General features: G+C 41.6%; 1 protein-coding gene and 1 pseudogene across 7 annotated transcripts in view; one reads left to right on the top strand and one right to left on the bottom strand.

The window, feature by feature from the left end:
• Positions 1 to 6,634: 6,634 nt before the first annotated feature.
• Positions 6,635 to 10,308, bottom strand: LOC101052816 (THUMP domain-containing protein 1-like; annotated as a pseudogene).
• A 133-nt stretch (positions 10,309 to 10,441) lies between these two features.
• The window catches only part of NARS2 (asparaginyl-tRNA synthetase 2, mitochondrial), a 147,623-nt gene continuing 138,976 nt past the window's right edge, over positions 10,442 to 19,088 (top strand). For 4 of the 7 annotated variants that reach the window (XM_010345610.3, XM_003935045.4, XM_074400395.1 and 1 more), the window contains exons 1-3: positions 10,442 to 10,957; positions 14,174 to 14,283; positions 17,934 to 18,054. In XM_010345610.3, the coding sequence (XP_010343912.1) occupies positions 10,817 to 10,957; positions 14,174 to 14,283; positions 17,934 to 18,054 (372 nt within the window). In that variant the 5' untranslated portion in view covers positions 10,442 to 10,816. The remainder of the gene's footprint in view (positions 10,958 to 14,173; positions 14,284 to 17,933; positions 18,055 to 19,088) is intronic. The other 3 variants (XM_074400396.1, XM_074400394.1, XM_010345611.3) reach the window with 3 other exon arrangements.

The following is a 19,088-nucleotide window of genomic DNA, read 5'->3' on the forward strand; positions in this document are numbered from 1 at the left end:
ACATATATATATATTTTAAGACAGAGTTTCGCTCTTGTTACCCAGGCTGGAGTGCAATGGCGCGATCTCGGCTCACCGCAACCTCCACCTCCTGGGTTCAGGCAATTCTCCTGCCTCAGCCTCCTGAGTAGCTGGGATTACAGGCACGCGCCACCATGCCCAGCTAATTTCTGTATTTTTAGTAGAGACGGGGTTTCACCATGTTGACCAGGATGTTCTCAATCTCTTGGCCTCGTGATCCACCCGTCTCGGCCTCCCAAAGTGCTGGGATTACAGGCGTGAGCCACCGCGCCCGGCCAAAGTGTTCTATATTTAAAAAAAAATAAAGATCATGAGCGCACAGGACTATAGTTAAAAAAAAAAGAAAGAAAGAAAATAAAAAATAATTTTAAAAAATCAAGTATTGACAAGAATGTAAAGCAACTGAAACTCTCATATATGGCTGGTGACACTGGTGACACTTTGGAAGAAAATTGGCCCTATTTTTTAAGGCTTAAGGTTGCATGTCTTATAGCAATTTCTCTCAACTATGAATAGAACCATGCACGGTCTGGGGTTTGTTTTGTTGTTGTTGTTGTTGTTGTTGTTTGAGATACAGTCTTACTCTGTCACTCAGGCTGGAATGCAGTGATGTGATCTCAGTTCACTGTAACCTCTGCCTCCCCAGTTCAAGCAATTCTCCTGTCTCAGCCTCCTGAGTAACTCGGACTTCAGGTGCCCACCACCGCACCTGGCTGGTTTTTGTATTTTTAGCAGAGATGAGGTTTCACCATATTGGCCAGGCTGGTCTCAAACTCCTGACTTAAGGTGACCCACCCACCTTGGCCTCCTAAAGTGCTGGGATTACAGGTGTGAGCCACCGTGCCCAACCACTTTTAACTTTTTTAAATCATAGACTTATGTATATTTTATGGTAGTAAATGATAAAATAGATCATTGACTACATGTATCTTGAGAATTCATGACCTTTTAATCACATGTTTTGATACTTCTGGGCTACACAGTTCATTAGCAAGTTTTTCTAAATTGTCACAAATCTCCAAAAAAAATTCCAATATATTTATTGAAAAAAATTCACATAGAAATAGACCTGCACAATTCAAACCCATGCTGTTCAAGGGTCAAATATATATTCGTATTAAAAGCATCATTTGGGCTACTTTCTGGAAGCTGATAATCTAAAAGAAAAGGTGTCAAGCCAACATTGAAAACAAAAATAAAAAGAAGATGATGTGATTTGATATAGCACAAGATACAGGGGATGGTCTGAACTGAGCACCAGAAGCCTAAGCGGTATAGTCAACTTTCAATGATATATATATATATATATTATATATAATATATATATATAATATATAATATATATAAAATATTTATATAAAATATATATTATATATAATATATATATAATATATATATAATATATAATATATATAGAAAATATATATTATATATTATATATAATATATAGAAAATATGTATTATATAATATATATAAAAAATATATATTATATATATAATATATATAAATTTATATATATATAATATATATATTATATATAATATATATATTATATATATATAAAATTATATATATTTATATATAATAAATATAATATATATATAAATTTATATATATATATTATATATATTATATATATTATATATATTTTATATATATAATATATATAATATATATATTTTAGTTAACCATTACGAATCCTCAGTTTCAACTGGTTTACCCTTGTCTTCAACATACTGGGGCAGTGGTCCCCTGCTAAGAACATAATTAACCTTTTGGCTTAAACAAGTCGTGAGAGAGTAAAGGAAGACAGGATCCTCACTCCCTGGGACTCGGACTCCAGTTCTTAAGCTCCACATCGTCCTCTGGAGCTGCGGAGTTGGGAGAGAAAGAAGGTGGTTTAGTCCATTTTATGTTGCTGTAAACGAATACCTCAGACTGAGCAATTTCTAAAGAAAAGAGACTTGTTTAGCTCATGGTTCTATAGGATGAGACGTTCAGGGCATGGCCCTGGCTTCTGGTGAGGGCTTTTGTGCTGCATCACCACATGGGGAAGAAGGTTAAAGGGGAAGTGGACATGTGCAAAAATGGGAACACCTCGGGGACATCCTGGCTTTGTAACAAGCCCCTGTGGTGGGAACAAGCCCATTCTTGTAAGAACTCATGCAGTCCATGGGAACAGCACCAAGCCACGCATGAGCTGCTCCCGTACACCAGGCACCATTCATCAGGTCTCACCTCTCAACACCACCACACGGGGGATCAAATGGCAACAAGAGTTTTTGACAAACCATATCCAAGCCATAGCAGAAGGCAAGACAGAAAAGTGGTATGAGTAAGAAATGAGCCAACTGGTTACTGCTTTTGATTGTCTGGACAGGGTAGGCATAGGCATAGAAAAGATTTGCACTGGGATAAACATCATTGCTATGTACCCAAGACTGTCTTGTTCCCCCGATTTTGAACCAACATACTTAATTTCCCTTAAAAGTCCATAGCTGCATAATTGTGAAGGCACAGGCTGCAAGTTTCCATTTTTCCTTTCTGAAGGTTCAAGAAGCGCCCAAGTATTTTTTTTTTAAATTAGTAAGAGATGTATGTATGTATGTATTTGCACAGTTCTGCAGGCTGTGCAAGAAATGTGACACAGGAATCCGCTTCCACTCAAAGTAAATCATGTCGAGGTTTGTTGTCATTCAGCCATTCAGAAAGGCAAAGGGGAGCAAGCATCATATGGCAAGAGAGGAAGGAAGAAACAGGGAGGTGGGTGCCAGGCTCTTTTAAACAATCAGCTCTTGCAAAAACGAATGGAGTGAGAATTCACTCCTGCAAGGATCGCACCAAGACCTCCATGAGGCCTCCATGATCCAAACACCTCTCAGTAGGTTCCACCTCCAACACCAAGTATTTTCAGATGAGATATTTTCTAGTCTGTCTTTTTTTTTTTTTTTTTTTTTTGTAGGGAACAAATTTATTTTCATTTTTCTGAAAAATCAGGAAATATGAAAAACAAGCTCGATATTTGGCCATACCAAAAGCAAAATACAAGTAAAAAATGACATTGAAAAACCATGTTTAACCTTAGATAAACATGTTTTAAAATACAAAGTTTAACACTCTTTCGTCTATGGAGCTAAACAAGTTTTATAAACCACAGACTGCGGTTTTTTTGTTTTTAACTGACATAATTTTTTAAAAGAAAAAAAACTAAAAGGGAATAAAAAGCACTCACTTCCTACCCTGGAACCTCATCATTTATAAAATAACATGTTCAAATGTCAGTGAAAATAAACAGTTGATAAACCTGAAAACAAATCTTTTAATGAGTTCAGGTTACAACAGACCACAGGATTTTGTAGCCGGGAAAGAACAGCCGGTGTAAGGACTGAGCCTTACCAAAGGCAAATAAATATAAAAGGCAATTAAAAACAAACTGTAAAATCAAAATCTTCCCATAGAGCAGCAGCTTTCACAAAGTAAAAACGACTTAGTTCCACAGAGTTGTATGTAGGCATATGGCCAATTTTTTCCCAAGTCCTTTTGTCTCGCACTATCAAAATAAAAGAATCTTTGTCTTGGAGCAAGTCTGCTGAAGAAGGCACCAAAATCCTATCCTCCCTAGTCTCCTAAATGATATTAAGAATTCTCTTATCAGGCCGGGTGCGGTGGCTCAAGTCTGTAATCCCAGCACTTTGGGAGGCCGAGGCGGGTGGATCACGAGGTCAAGAGATCGAGACCATCCTGGTCAACATGGTGAAACCCCGTCTCTACTAAAAATACAAAAAATCAGCTGGGCATGGTGGCACGTGCCTGTGATCCCAGCTACTCGGGAGGCTGAGGCAGGAGAATTGCCTGAACCCAGGAGGCGGAGGTTGCGGTGAGCCGAGATCGCGCCATTGCACTCCAGCCTGGGCAACAAGAGCGAAACTCCGTCTCAAAAAAAAAAAAAAAAAAAAGGAAAAGAAAAAAAAAAGAATCCTCTTATCAATCCTTTCAAGGTAACTTCAACATCATTAACATTCGAAATATGTAAAGCTGTAGAAGGAAAGTCCTGCCTATTATCATTGCCCCTCTCAAATCATTCTAGTCTGGTTTACCAAATAGAACCACTAGTTAGGAGGATAAAAATATATTCCCATGTGGACTAGCCATTAAATAAACATAGCCACTTGTGCAGGAAGCCTAATATTTTTACTACTTCCTAACTTTTCAAAACTTAGGGATAAGCCTCTTTCCACAAGCTAACTTTACAGCTCCATAATATTCTTAATCTGGACAGTTTATTCTGCAGACTTTGTTGGTGTCTGCCTTTTTCAATTGTTTTACCCAAAAGTAGTCCTTGAAAACACTTTCAAATTCAGGAAAACCCTGCAGGGAACTCTCATTGTGTGTGTGAGCACCAAGTTGAAGAATACTCTTATTTCACAGAAACCCAGGACTGTCTGACTAGGGCAGTGTTCATTCTCTTCCATCAGAGACAAAATTTCAAGCTGAGCAGATTTAGAGAAAAGGTTCTTCATATGCAGTTATATACTAGTGCTGGGAAAAGGAGAAAAAAATGCTATTTAACTGGGTTTTGTGGTTCCTCCAGGTGGGTTGTAGCAAGATTTGAGAGTTGCACTCTTCATTTTCAAGTCCAAGTGACTACAGAAACATTTCAAGAACTCCTCTGGCAAGGTGGCAAGTCAGTTTCCTTTTAGATCTAAGACTCTTGTCACTTTAAGAAATAATTTTTTCCCCAGAACCTTTCAGAGACTTATTCATTTGTTCATGTGATGAAAAATGTCTACTAAGTAGGCTACTTCCTGCAGTCATTTCTCATTTCCAAAGCACTCAGCAAAAGCTGTTTCCTTGTAAGTACTCTGGCATTCACCTTTCAACTCAAATATCCTGCAGAGAATTCTTCCTCTGATAAGCCACTGGATGTCTGTATGATGCAGAAAGTTTATATGCTGTTTGTCCAGGTTTTTGTTTTGGGTGTTTTTTTAAACATTTCTGCATAAATGAGTCTTTGATACAGGTAACCAGTTTTGCAGCATTATTCTGAACATCACTATCTTCAAGTTTTTGGTATCAGCATCTCTGGGAAGAAAGCAGTATGCTATAATGTCATCAGGATTTTTTTTTTTTTAATAACGTAAAGTGACTTATGGAAACAACTACTGATGGGGCACCAGGAATGTAGTTAACAGACCTCTGGTTATCAGATATGATGTCACAACATTATATACTGGCCTTTGTTTTGGCAGGCTCCTAGCAATAGAAGAAGTTTTCTTTGAATTTCATCATTTACAAATCTTACAAATGCTACAGCATGACAAATATTAGTGAAACCTGTTGACTTATCATCCTGGATAGAGAAGCTGCTCCTTTTCAGTTAATTATACAAAATCTTTTTAGCATCACGTGAAATATCATCAGTAAATCAACTTACTGAGAATAAAGTCTTTTCAATTTTGTACTGCATCTTGCCCCAGCATTTTAATGTTATTATTAGATTCTCACCAACTATGCATATTTTCCTATCCTGAGATTAGTTCTGCTACTAAATAATTTGCTTCCTAAACGTTTTGACTAAATGTGGTTTCTGAACAAAAGCCTTACTGTTAATCCAAAAGCCATTTGAAAATAATGAACATCCTTTCTTCTCAAGTGGCTATGATTTATAGTTACAACTGCTAGTTTTCTAAGTTGCGTGCCACAGACAATGCACAACGGGACAGGACAGCTTGGACTGAGTCCATATAAAACCCTTGAGAAGTAGCTTTCGTTATGAAGACAGAATTTCTTTGTGTCCCTTGTTGTACTAGTATACTGAAGTATACTCAGAAGACTGAAATTCATCAACAACCTTTTCAGAAGTGTCTGTAGCTCTATGCCTAAAATGGTTCTCCTTTCTCACATCTTGCCTTCCAGAATTGCAGCACTGAACTGTCAGCTTTGTTACACACCAATGTTAATAAAATATAAAAGCAGACATATCCTAGGCTGGGTGTGGTGGCTCACACCTGTAATCCAAGCACTTTGGAGGCCAAGGCGGGCGGATCACCTGAGGTAGGGAGTTCAAGACCAGCCTGACCAACATGGTGAAACCCTGTCTTTATAAAAAAAACAAACAAACAAAATTAAAATTAAGAAAACAAAACAAAAAAACCAGACATAACCAAACAAGAAAATCATGAAAGTCCAAAAACTTCACTAAACAATTCACTTCTAACCTACATGATCCACATTATTGCAGTGTTTACAACAAAGTGGCAGGGGGACAACTAAGTTGTGGCGTGTAAAAATTCCTTCCTTAGAATGAAAACTTCCCTCTGATTTTCCACTTCACAGTTTACTCCCATAAGTGAGCTGCATAAGAGAAGCCTGGGAGAGGCCAACATCCCGCTTCTCCCATCCTCCCCTCTTTGCAATAGTAGCACATGGGTCTGCTTATACATAATACCAGAAGGGCTGAAAGATCCCTAACAAAACTGTTAACAGGGCTGTGCAATCATTGTTCACGACTGTGAGAACAGCGTAATGCAGCACACAAATAAAAAACTGTTTTTAGTCACAATTTCAGGTGGAACCCCAGCTGGAAAACCCACCTCAACACCAAATGACCTCCTATGAGAGGGCATTTTCATTTGACTTGGATCCTTCTGTGGCTTGACTTGCAAGTTCAGGTTTGCCTCCTCCCTCGTTCACCACCTGCGGATTAGACGTTGGTTTTGTCTGCCCCAGCTCCTCAGTATTCTCTGGTACCTGCTGGTTATTTTTTCCTTCTGCTATGTTGTTTTGATCTGATTTGTTAGCAGATTCCAATTTAGTTTCTTTCCCATTTCCCTGCTTTGAGTTAAGCTGTGTTGGACCCTTAGGGCTCTTCACCACCTCCTGGAGATTGTATTTTCTTTTCTTTTCTTTTCTTTTTTTTTTTTTTTAAGTGTTTTATTTTTTACAAATATACTGGAGAATCATGCAATGCTGCCAGCATTGGATGCAATCCGGGGCCACAGGTCTGCACACTCCTTTGCTACTGGTCCTGTAGCAAAGATGTGTGGCAGAACCTTTCATCTTGCCTTTATTGTTCACTATGACCCCTGCATTATCTTCAAAATAAAGAAACACGCCATCTTTTCTCCGGTATGACTTTCGTTGCCGAATGACCACTGCTGGATGTACCTTTTTTCTGAGCTCTGGTTTGCCTTTCTTGACTGTGGCCATCACCATGTCACCGACACCAGCAGCAGGAAGTCTGTTCAGCCGTCCCTTGATCGCCTTCACAGAGATGATGTACAGGTTTTTGGCTCCTGTGTTGTCAGCACAGTTGATCACAGCTCCTATGGGAAGACCCAAGGAAATCCGGAATTCCGCACCAGAGGACCCACCACGTCCTCGCTTCGACGTCTTGAACGCCCGGAAAGCGAGATTGTGTTTTCTCAACAACATGTAATCTTTCACAACACTCAGGCAACGGACAGCTTTGATGATTTTTTTTTTCGGAGTTTTGCTCTTGTTACCCAGGCTGGAGTGCAATGGCGCGATCTCGGCTCACCGCAACCTCCGCCTCCTGGGTTCAGGCAATTCTCCTGCCTCAGCCTCCGGAGTAGCTGGGATTACAGGCACGCGCCACCATGCCCAGCTAATTTTTTGTATTTTTAGTAGAGACAGGGTTTCACCATGTTGACCAGGATGGTCTTGATCTCTTGACCTCGTGATCCACCCGCCTCGACCTCCCAAAGTGCTGGGATTACAGGCGTGAGCCACCGCGCCCGGCCAGCTTTGATGATTTCTGCTGCCACCGTGTACTGTGCATTGGTGAGATTCACTTTATTTTCTGAATTGAGGGTGCCCACTATTCCTCCCAATTCTCTGATAACTTCTTCTCTATTCATGTGACCGTTATTTCGAGATTTGTACACAATCCGAAATGTCCCTTTGTTCGGAGCTGTAAACCAGGGTTCCAAAAATGTTTCTGCATATCTTTTCATATCTTCTATACAAGCTTTGCATGTGCCTGAGATGGGTACCATTCGTAGAATAACTCGAGTCTTCTTCTACTCGGTTTTGTACATATCCCGGAGAATATGATGCACCTGGTTCTCAGGTTCTATTCCAAGTGTCCTGATGAAGACGACGTTATTTGCTCCACTTTCCACTGACTGGAATCTTCTCAGCCTCATCTCTGTAGATGCCTGCATATCACCAGCTCCTTTCTTCAAGGCAGCCTCCACATCATCATCTTCTCCCTCACTTCCAGAGGGCTGCTGATCCTTGTCTGTAAGCTTTTCTGGCCCATACGTGCCGTCGCCGTATTCGTTCTGAGCAGGCTGTAGGCCTCCTCCCCGCACTTGTGCTCGTTCATGTTGCCCTGTAGCCCGGGCTCTAGCTGACGGGGCCCGCCGGTGTCGCAGCGCGGATCCCGCTTGGCCGACACATACTGAGCCTTGGTTTTGTGCTTGCCGCTGCCAGGCTGAGTAGGCTGCTGGGCAGGGGCCGCCATGGCGCGAGCAATCTGAGGGGAAAGAGAAATGTTTGTCCACTGCTGCTGGAGTCCTCACTTCCGCCCTCTAGCGCAACCTTTCCTGTCCACCTTCTGGCAGGAAATTTTCTACATGCCTGCCTGGCAAAATATTGATCCTCCTCAAAAATTCAGCTTAACTGTCTCCTCTAGACGAATATTATATTTTATGCAATATATTATAATTTTATCGTTTATCATTTATAATTTTATGATTTTTATTATATAGAATCGGGGAGCACATTTTTATTGTATAAAATATATTGTAATAAATGTATAATAATCTTATTATAATATATTTTATCCAATTTCATATTTGGTTAAAATATCCAAAATAATTTTTTTGGAGAAATTTAAGAGGTAGCCAAATATATAAGGGTGATTGTTTTCAGGCCAAACAAATGCAGAACAACTCATACATCTATGTGTGCAGTTACTGATTTATATTTCAGTAGTCTCTTTTCTTGCTTGTCTCCATCTCTAAAGCATGAGCTGCTTGATGGAAGGGATCATGATTTCATTTCCACCTTGGGATACTGTATAACATAGCATAATGCTTTAGTGCATACAGCCAGCCCTTCTGGGTTTAAATCTCACCCTTATCCTTAAGTGGGTCATCTAGCCTTTCTTGTCTAAGTTCTCTTATTTGTAAAATGGGCATAATAATAGTGGCAACTTTAAGGTAAAAGTGAGAAAGAAATAGAGAAAGTGAGCAAGCACAAGCGCTGGTCTCAAACTCCTGGGTTGAAGCAACCCTCTTGCTTCTGCCTCCCTAACAGTTGGGATGACATGTGTGAGCCACTCTACTTGGCCAAACTGTCTGTCTGTCTGTCTATCTATCTATCTATCTATCTATCTATCTATCTGAGGCAGAGTCTCTCTCTGTCACCGAGGCCTGAGTGCAGTAGTGCAATCTTGGGTCACTGCAACCTCCACCTCCCAGTTTTAAGTGATTCTCCTGCCTTAGCCTCCCAAGTAGCTGGGATCACAGGTGCGTGCCACCACGCCCAGCTAATTTTTCTATGTTTAGTAGAGACGGCTTTCACCATATTGGCCCGGCTGGTCTCGAACTCATGACCTCGTTATCCACTCACCTCGGCTTCCCAAAGTGCTGGGATTATAGGTGTGAGCCACCGCTCCTAGCCACATTTTATTTTTTTTTTAATTAGATAAAAACTTTTTCATGACAGTCATTGAGTTACAGAAAAAAAAGTTTTTTAAAGTAAATTAAAAGGTAGCCTAATATGTAAAAAGATCATTGTTTCCAGGTCAAACAAATGCATATAGCTGTGTTGGAGGGAAGAGAGAGACTTGGAAGATTCTGGCCGGTAACACTTGGCATTCCTCCAGTCTCTGTGACAGCTTTCCACCGTCTTGCCTTCTCTGCCTGCCGTATCAAGGTCCCTCCAGCTCCTCTTACGTACCTGTCAGAGGACTGCCTTCTCCAGGAAGCCGCCTCTGGAGTCCTACGCTTAGGCGCTGTCAGGCAACTGATGACCCTTTTATGCATTTGTCTGTTTAGCTGTCCGATACCACACAACTGTGACTTGGCGCAGAGGGGCTGTGTCTGATTTTTCTCTGCGGAGAACTCTGGAACGACTGACCTCTTTAAGCAAAAATCCTGTCAACAGCTAAGAGCCTTCCACTTAGTTGGATCCCTGTTAGTTGTTGACTGACGGAGAGGGAAACCGTCTCCATCAGTCACTCTATGCCTTTCAGTTTCTCAGCTTCACCTGGAAACTTTAGAAACGAAGACTCTCAGACTCCACCCCAACGTGCTCCCTGGTTCTTTCAGCGAGAATCCCTTTAACCTTAGGGCATTAGCTCCGCCCCGTCTCCGCTCCTGACCCCGCCCCCTCCCGCACACCTTCCCGAGCCTGGGTCACAACTACGCATGCTCTCCCGCATTCGCCGTAGCGTGATGACGTAGGCAGTGTTGGCGTGGTGACGTACAAGGGGCCGCGCAGGTTGCGGCCTGGGGTCCGTACGTAGGTTTGGAATTGTCGCGGGCAGCGGGGCGCTCCAGTTGCCCACTCCACTTGGTTTCTTTCTGACGTTTGCTAAGTATTCCGTCTGTTCCGCCCGGTTGGGAAGAGGGAGGCGGAAAGGTTCTGTGGGGACAGAGCTGGGAGTCCTGAAGGAGAAAGCGTGCAGCTGGAGGGTTCTGGAGTGTCCTCTAGCCCAGCTGCAGCCGCGGAAAGGGAGCCGCTGAGAAGGGAGGGTCCTCGCAGGCGCGTTCGAACCGCGACGTCTGGGCTGCTCTCGCGGAGGGCCAGGGCGGCCGCAGGATGCTGGGGGCCCGCTGCTTGCTCCGGGCGGTGCGCTTCTGTTCCTCCGTCCCCTGCCCCAGGCACAAACCTTCAGCCAAACTGAGCGTGCGGGACACTCTCGGGGCCCAGAACATGAGTGGGGAACGTGTTACGGTCCAGGTTGGTGAATGGGAAGGGCATGGGTTTTTTCTTGTAGGGACTTGAATATAATACATAACACATCTAGCGTTCCTTTCACGGTCGACTCAGGCAGAACCACCAGCAGGGAAAAGTGAGGTAGGCGTCGCGGATTTCCACTTTTCTGCTTTCCATTTTCACAAAACTGTTCCGATGACTGTAAAGCGCTGGAACTTTGCTTTCATGATTCCAGTTTGTTACTTGTAAACTTGTTAATCATACCAAAAAATGTAAGCTAACGAGCCCCCGTTCTTCTACCTTTATTCCTTATAATGAATATCCAGGGTTATGAAGTGCTTGTCTGACTTAGCTCCTTGAGAACAGAAACCGTGTCTTACCTGCCTTTGTATTCACACATGGCTGACAGCAAATACTTGTTCAACCAAACTATGCCTTTTAAACTTTTAGCTACCTCAGTGCCTAAAGTGGGGCTCTGCATGTAATTTATTTTTAATGAATTAGAAGAAAGAGTGGAATGTAGCAGTTTGAAAGAGCTCTGGAGTTAAGCTGCTTAGGTTTAAATCTCTGCATAGCGTTTATGCACTCTACACCTTATTTTCGTCTTATGAAAATAGAGATAATTGTCCCTGAGTCCTGAAAATTAAATGAGGTAATGAAAATAAGATATTTAGAACAGTGGCTCATAGTCTACAAATGTTAGCTGCCATTATTTCTTTAGCTAATTATTTGCAGCAGCTCCACATAGAAAAGCAAGAATAAACAAGGTGGTTTGACTGTTTCTTACTAGGTTGCTGAAGTACACTGACGTGGTTATTTGTTTTTTGAGAGAGGGTCTGGCACTGTCACCCAGGCTGGAGTGCAGTGGCGTGTTCTCAGCTCACTACAACCTCCATCTCTCAGGCTCAAGCAATCCTAACTTGGCCTCCAGAGTAGCTGGAACTGCAGGCATGCACCACCACGCTGTAATTTTTAGGTTTTGTGTGGAGATGGAGTCTCGATATATTGGGCAGGCTGGTCTCTGACTCCTGGACTCAAGCAGTCCTGCTCTTGCCTCCTAAAGTGCTTGGATTACAGGCGTGAGCCCAGCAGATATGGTTAATTAATTAATTAATTATTTTTTGAGTGGATTCTTGCTCTGTCACCCATGAGTGTAGTAGCACAGTCATGGCTTGCTATTGAAGTTATTTTTGTTGTCCTCACGTATCCTTGCTTTTTAGCAGTATGACGAGTCTGCGTCTCTGCATTTCTTTGAGTTCCATATTCTTTCCATAGGTCTCTTGGTTTATTAATTGGGCATACATTAATGATACTTTGTGTGCTAGTTAAGAGAAAACTCAAAAGATGGAAGAAGAACTTGCTGCCCAGGTTAGAGTATTTCATTTTAGTCCTGTGGGGTCTGATATGGTAGCTACCAGCCACTTGTGGCTCTGAGCACTTGAAGTTTGGCTGAGATGTGCTGTAAGTGTAAAATACATAACCAATTTTGAAGAACAAAAAAGAATGCAAAATATCTCAATATGGTTTTCAATTGATTATATGTTAATAGTATTTGGGGTTTAATAGTATTTGGGGTATAATAGGTTAAGTAAAATATTTCATCTGTTTTTATGTTTAATGTGGCCACTAAAAATTTTTTTAATTACCCATATGACTCACATTATATTTTGGTTGGACAGCCCTCTTCCAATCTTAAAACAAGTAATTATAGCAATGTGATAATTGGTAGTAAGATAAGTAAAGAACTGTAAGAAAACAGTAAGTTACTTACCTGAGAAGGTTAAGGAAGATATCTTGCATTAGCTGACATTTCAGCAAAGTCCTGAAGGATATGTTCCCTAGGTAGAGGAACTGGGGATGGGGCAGAATTATAATAGCATCCCACAAAAGCTCATTGATAAGAACATGAACTTTGAAGTCAGAACTGCATTTGAATCCCAACTCAACTGATTGGTCACTGTGTCCTGGACTATTTAGAGAGATTATCCTGACATCTCTAAATAATTTTCTTCTGCTCTAAAGTGATAAGTGATAACCACTTTGTTAAGTTCTGAGGATTAAGTAGCATAATATTTATTTATTTATTTATTTATTTTTTGAGACGGAGTTTTGCTCTTGTTACCCAGGCTGGAGTGCAATGGCACGATCTCGGCTCACCGCAACCTCCGCCTCCTGGGTTCAGGCAATTCTCCTGCCTCAGCCTCCTGAGTAGCTGGGATTACAGGCATGCGTCACCATGCCCAGCTAATTTTTTGTATTTTTAGTAGAGACGGGGTTTCATCATGTTGACCAGGATGGTCTTGATCTCTTGACCTCGTGATCCACCTGCCTCGGTCTCCCAAAGTGCTGGGATTACAGGCTTGAGCCACCGTGCCCGGCCAGTAGCATAATACTTATAACGAGCTTAGAATAGGTGCACATTACAAAGTGCTCAATACATGTTAACTTTTACTAAAAAGTAAAAGTAAGAAAGTGGTAGTTTGGAAATTAGTTGTTTTTTTTTTTTTTTTTTTTTGAGATGGAGTCTCGCTCTGTCACCGAGCCTGGAGTGCAGTGAGATGATCTTGGCTCGCTCTGCCTCCCAGGTTCAAGCGATTCTCCTGCCTCAGCCTCCCAAGTAACTGGGACTACAAGCAAGTGCTAACAGGCCCAGATACTTTATTTTTAGTAGAGATGGGGTCTCACCATGTTGGCCAGGCTGGTCCTGAACTCCTGATCTCAAGTGATCCATTTTCCTCGGCCTCCCAAAGTGCTGGGATTTCTGTACCCAGCCTGGAAATGACTGTTGATTGAGAGTCACCAAAGACGAAGTGCCTTCTGGGCAGCATGGTGAAGTGAAACCAGAAATAAGGGTGCGTCCCATATCCTGAGAAAGGTACCAGGATATGTGCCCTGTTATTTATTGTCAGGCCAGGGGGCTGGGAGGACCTGGAATTGCCAATATTAGGAGGATTGGTTATGTGACTTAGGCTCCTTAACATGAAGGAATATTAGGCATCCATTTGAAATGTTATGCTTTATTATGAAAACAAAAGATAGAATACCAAAATGTGTATCTCACTGTGATTGGAACATACAAAATTAAGTATGCATATTGGTAAACAAAAGAAGTTGATTTGTTGAGGCAGGATTGTGAGTACATGGTTTTCTTTCATTTAGTCTTCTATGTGTCTTGTATGTGATGTGTAATGAAAATGTAAAATGTTTTACACTCAGCTTAGAAATATTTCTCTTCCTTAGGGATGGGTTCGTTCTGTCCGATCTCAGAAGGAAGTCTTGTTCCTGCATGTAAATGATGGGTCATCTTTGGAAAGCCTTCAGGTTGTTGCAGATTCAAGCCTTGACAGTAGGTGAGGGGTTTTTTTGTTTTTTGTTTTTTGTTTTTTTAAAAGATGGGGTTTCACCATGATGGCCAGGCTGGTCTTGAACTCTTGACCTCAGGTGATCCACCCACCCTGGCCTCCCAAAGTGCTAGGATTACAGGCGTGAGCCACCGCGCCCGGCCGAGTTTTGTTTTTTAAAAGAGTTATTTGATTTTTTTTTTCACCTCCAGTGCTTCCCACTTCCCTAATCCAGTGTTTGCATTGACCCTTGAGTAATCTTTTGAAACAAATCTGCTTTCATAGCTTTGAGGATCAAGTCCAAATATTTGGAGTCAAGATCCTTCAAGCTCTGGCCTTTCCTCCTCTATTTGACATCTTCACATGCTGATATCCCCCACTTATGCTTCATTTGAGTCTTTCCTAATTACTTGCAGCTCCCCTAAACTATTCTGCTCTTTCCTGTCTAATAGCATTTGTACACGTTGCTGGATTTTTCATAGAGATGGGGTTTCACCATGTTGGCCAGGCTGGTCTCAAACTCCCAACCTAAGTGACCTCTCCTCAACCTCCCAAAGTGCTGAGATTTCTGCGCCTGGCCTGGAAATTACTATTGATTGAGAATCACCAAAGGGGAGGTGCCTTTTGGGCACCAATACAGCTTCTTCTCCTCTTATCTTTCATAGTTCCTGCTTAGGCATCATCTGATGGTTCCATCCCCTGACTGTCCGGTACCCCTTTTCTGCACTCCCATAGCGTTCTGTGCTTGTATCTGTCTTAAAATATATCACATTGGATGGTAACCAGCTGTATTCTTATTTGACTCCTTCTGTTCGACTCTTAGTTTCACGAGGTTAGGATGGCATCTCATTCTTTTTTGCATTCTTGGCCTCTAGCTTAGCGCGGACAGTGTGACAAATTATTGCTTGTTGAACAAATGGAAGAAACTTTATTGTCTTATTCATCAGCTTTAAAACTTAACACCAAGCCAGGTGCGGTGGCTCACGCCTGTAATCCCAGCACTTTGGGAGGCCAAGACAGACCGATCCCTTGAGTCAAGGAGTTCGAGACCAGCCTGGGCAACATGGTAAAACCCTGTCTCTACCAAAAATACAAAAATGAGTTGGGCATGGTGGTGTGCATCAATAGTTTCAGCTACTTGAGGGGCTGAGGCTAGAGCATCTCTTGAGCCCTGGAGGTCAAGGCTCTGGTGAGCTGAGATCACGCCACTGCACTCCAGCCTGTATGACAGAGTCCTGTCTCCAAAAAAACCCCGAAACCCAAAACTAACACCATTTTAATGTTAGGTATCAACTCTGGGGAAGAGAACATTATTTTAATTTGTTAGAATAAGAGTGCTTTGCTCTTTTGAGGATTGTTAGGGTTAGTGCTATTCACCCATTGAATAGGTTCATGGATCACAGACTGTGGTCAGCTGGGCAGAACAAGAAAAAGTTGTTCTGATGTAATAGTAACTTTTTTCCTTTTGAGAGAGAGTCTTGCTCTGTCACCCAGTCTGGAGTGTAGCCGCATAATGTCGGCTCACTGCAGCCTCTACCTCTTGAATTCAAGCGATTCTTGTGTCTCAGTTTCCCAAGTAGTTGGGATTACAGGTATGTGACACCACACTGGGCTAATGTTTTGTATTTTTAGTAGAGCACGGTTTCATCATGTTGGCCAGGCTGGTCTCGAACTCCTGACCTCAAGTGATCTGCCCTCCTTGGCCTCCCAAAGTGCAGGCATGAGCCACCACACCTGGCCCTAATATTAATGATAACCTTTTAAAAAAACTTTGTAGTTATTTTGATTATTTGTATCAGTATAGCAGTCACATGGGTATAATGGTAGCTAGATTTTAGAGTTTCTGGAGGATGACTGTCTCTTTGCGCTATTCCCAGGAACCCTTAGGATAATATTTACATTCATATATGTCAGGTAGTACATATTTTAAGTCAGCATCTCAAATTACCCTCTCAGGTTGGTGAAAGTATACCAGATTTCCCCACCCATAATGCAATAGTGGGCAGTCTTATTTATATAAATTATATAATAATACCATATATTTGGCAAGCAAACAAAACTGAGTAGAGAATCTCCTGACTTATTTACTTTAATAAAATTTATTTTATTTCTATATTATAATATTTCAATAGTTTATTAGGAAGGCACTTACTGTCCTACTTATTATAATTATGAAATGTTAGAACTAGAACAGATGGTCTGGGTGTGGTGGCTCATGCCTGTAATCTCAGCACTTGGGGAGGCCAAGGCAGGAGGATTGCTTTGAGTCCAGGTGTTCGAGACCAGCCTGGGCAACATAGTGAGACCTGGTCTCTAAAGGAAAGAAAAAAGAATTAGAACAGATGTACTGTCATTTACTAGCTCCTTTTTTTTTTTTTTTTGAGACGGAGTTTCGCTCTTGTTACCCAAGCTGGAGTGCAATGGCGTGATCTAGGCTCACTGCAACCTCTGCCTCCTGGGTTCAGGCAATTCTCCTGCCTCAGCCTCCCGAGTAGCTGGGATTACAGGCACGTGCCACCATGCCCAGCTAATTTTTTGTATTTTTAGTAGAGACGGGGTTTCACCATGTTGACCAGGATGGTCTTGATCTCTTGACCTTGTGATCCGTCTGCCTCGGCCTCTCAAAGTGCTGGCTTGAGCCACCGCGCCCGGCACTAGCTCCTTTTTAATAGATGATTCTTAAAACAAATGAACTTAGATGACTTTCCATAGTTGTCATACAGTTAATTTGTGGGTGAACTTAAACTCGAATTTAGTCTTATTAACCAGAAAGTAGCACTGTATGTATTCAGATCACCAGTCACCTGAGAATTCCCAGCTGATTTTATTTTGATTTTGCAGTTTTTGCATGTATTCTGTAATCTTTTAAAAAGTTTTTTGGCCAACTAATTTTTTAATAAGAACAATTGTACGGCCCCCCTTTTTTTTTTTTTTTTTTTTTTTGAGACCGAGTTTCGTTCTTGTTACCCAGGCTGGAGTGCAATGGCGCGATCTCGGCTCACTGCAACCTCTGCCTCCTGGGTTCAAGCAATTCTCCTGCCTCAGCCTCCTGAGTAGCTGGGATTACAGGCATGCGCCACCATGTCCAGCTAATTTTTTGTATTTTTTTTTTTTTTTTTTTTTTGAGACGGAGTTTCTCTCTTATTACCCAGGCCGGAGTGCAAATGGCGTGATCTCGGCTCACCGCAACCTCCGCCTCCTGGGTTCAGGCAATTCTCCTGCCTCAGCCTGCTCAGTAGCTGGGATTACAGGCACGCACCACAATGCCCAGTTGATTTTTTTGTATTTTTAGTAGAGACAGGGTTTCACCATGTTGACCAGGATGGTCTCGATCTCTTGACCTTGTGATCCTCCCGCCTCGGCCTCCCAAAGTGCTGGGATTACAGACTTGAGCCACCACGCCCGGCCTGTACGGCCTCTTAATTCTGAATTAATTATACAAATTCTTAGCTGTTTGTTTGCATTTTAAAGCTTATGTAATTCATTTTTATAATTTTATACTTTATGCAACAGAATATCCATAGATTTTGAAGATTATTTAACTCAAGGGTAAAACCATTTGTCCTTAAGTATTTTAATATTCTTATTACAAAGTTTATATTAAAATGAAGGTTTTATATAATGATATTTTGTTTTATCTTTTTTTGTTGTTACTATAGAGAATTAACTTTTGGGAGTTCTGTGGAAGTCCAAGGGCAGCTGGTAAAAAGTCCATCCAAAGGGCAAAATGTGGAACTGAAGGCAGAAAACATTAAAGTTATTGGAAATTGTGATGCCAAGGTATGATTTCTCACACTTTTGTGGAGGCTGTTTAGGCTTAATTTAAGAGAGCAATTTGTTTTAAGTGTGATTATTAGGAAGGTGAAACTTAGAATATATTTCAACAAGCCATAAGACCTGTAGAGGCAGTAGCAAAAATTTTTTATGTAAATAGCTTAATGAGAGCTAAGTGTTAATTTTTGCATCTCTGTGGTGTGTGTCACAATTAAAACTTGTGGCTTTTATGAGCATGCCCTGTCAGCCACAGTGATATACCAAGGCAGGCTCATTCTTAGGAAAGCCAGGAATGACCTTTGCATGATCTAGAACCGATTATCCAGTAATGGTAGGCACTAGCTACCTTTGGCTGTTTGGCATTAAATCAATTAAAGTTCAGTAAAAAATCCAGTTCCTAAGTGGCATTATCCACGTTTCAAGTGCTCAGTAGTTGCATGTGGCTACTGGCTACTGGCTACTGCAGTGGATAGCACAGATACAGAACATTTCCATTTATCACAGAAAGTTCTGTTGGGTGATGCTGATCTATAGTATTGTAATGCTTAGGCTGAACAGAGGCAAGAAATTCTAAGATAAGACATGTGTATGTCTTGTTTTTGCAAGACTCTTCTGTTAGCTTCGTACTTACAAGTTTGATAAAGAAGTTAGAGGGAGGCCGGGCACGGTGGCTCAAGCCTGTAATCACAGCACTTTGGGAGGCCGAGGCGGGTGGATCACAAGGTCGAGAGATCAAGACCATCCTGGTCAACATGGTGAAACCCCGTCTCTACTAAAAATACAAAAAATTATCTAGGCATGGTGGCGCGTGCCTGTAATCCCAGCTACTCAGGAGACTGAGGCAGGAGAATTGCTTGAACCCAGGAGGCGGAGGTTGCGGTGAGCCGAGATTGTGCCATTGCACTCCAGCCTGGGTAACGAGCGAAACTCCATCTCAAAAAAAAAAAAAAAAAAAAGAAGTTAGAGGGAATAAAATATTATTAATAAAATTCTTTATAGTGGAGAAAATGAGGCCCAGCCAGATGAAATGACTTGCCTGA

The sequence above is a fragment of the Saimiri boliviensis genome, chromosome 6 (genome assembly GCF_048565385.1).
Source record: "Saimiri boliviensis isolate mSaiBol1 chromosome 6, mSaiBol1.pri, whole genome shotgun sequence".
NCBI classification, from domain to species: Eukaryota; Metazoa; Chordata; class Mammalia; order Primates; family Cebidae; genus Saimiri; species Saimiri boliviensis.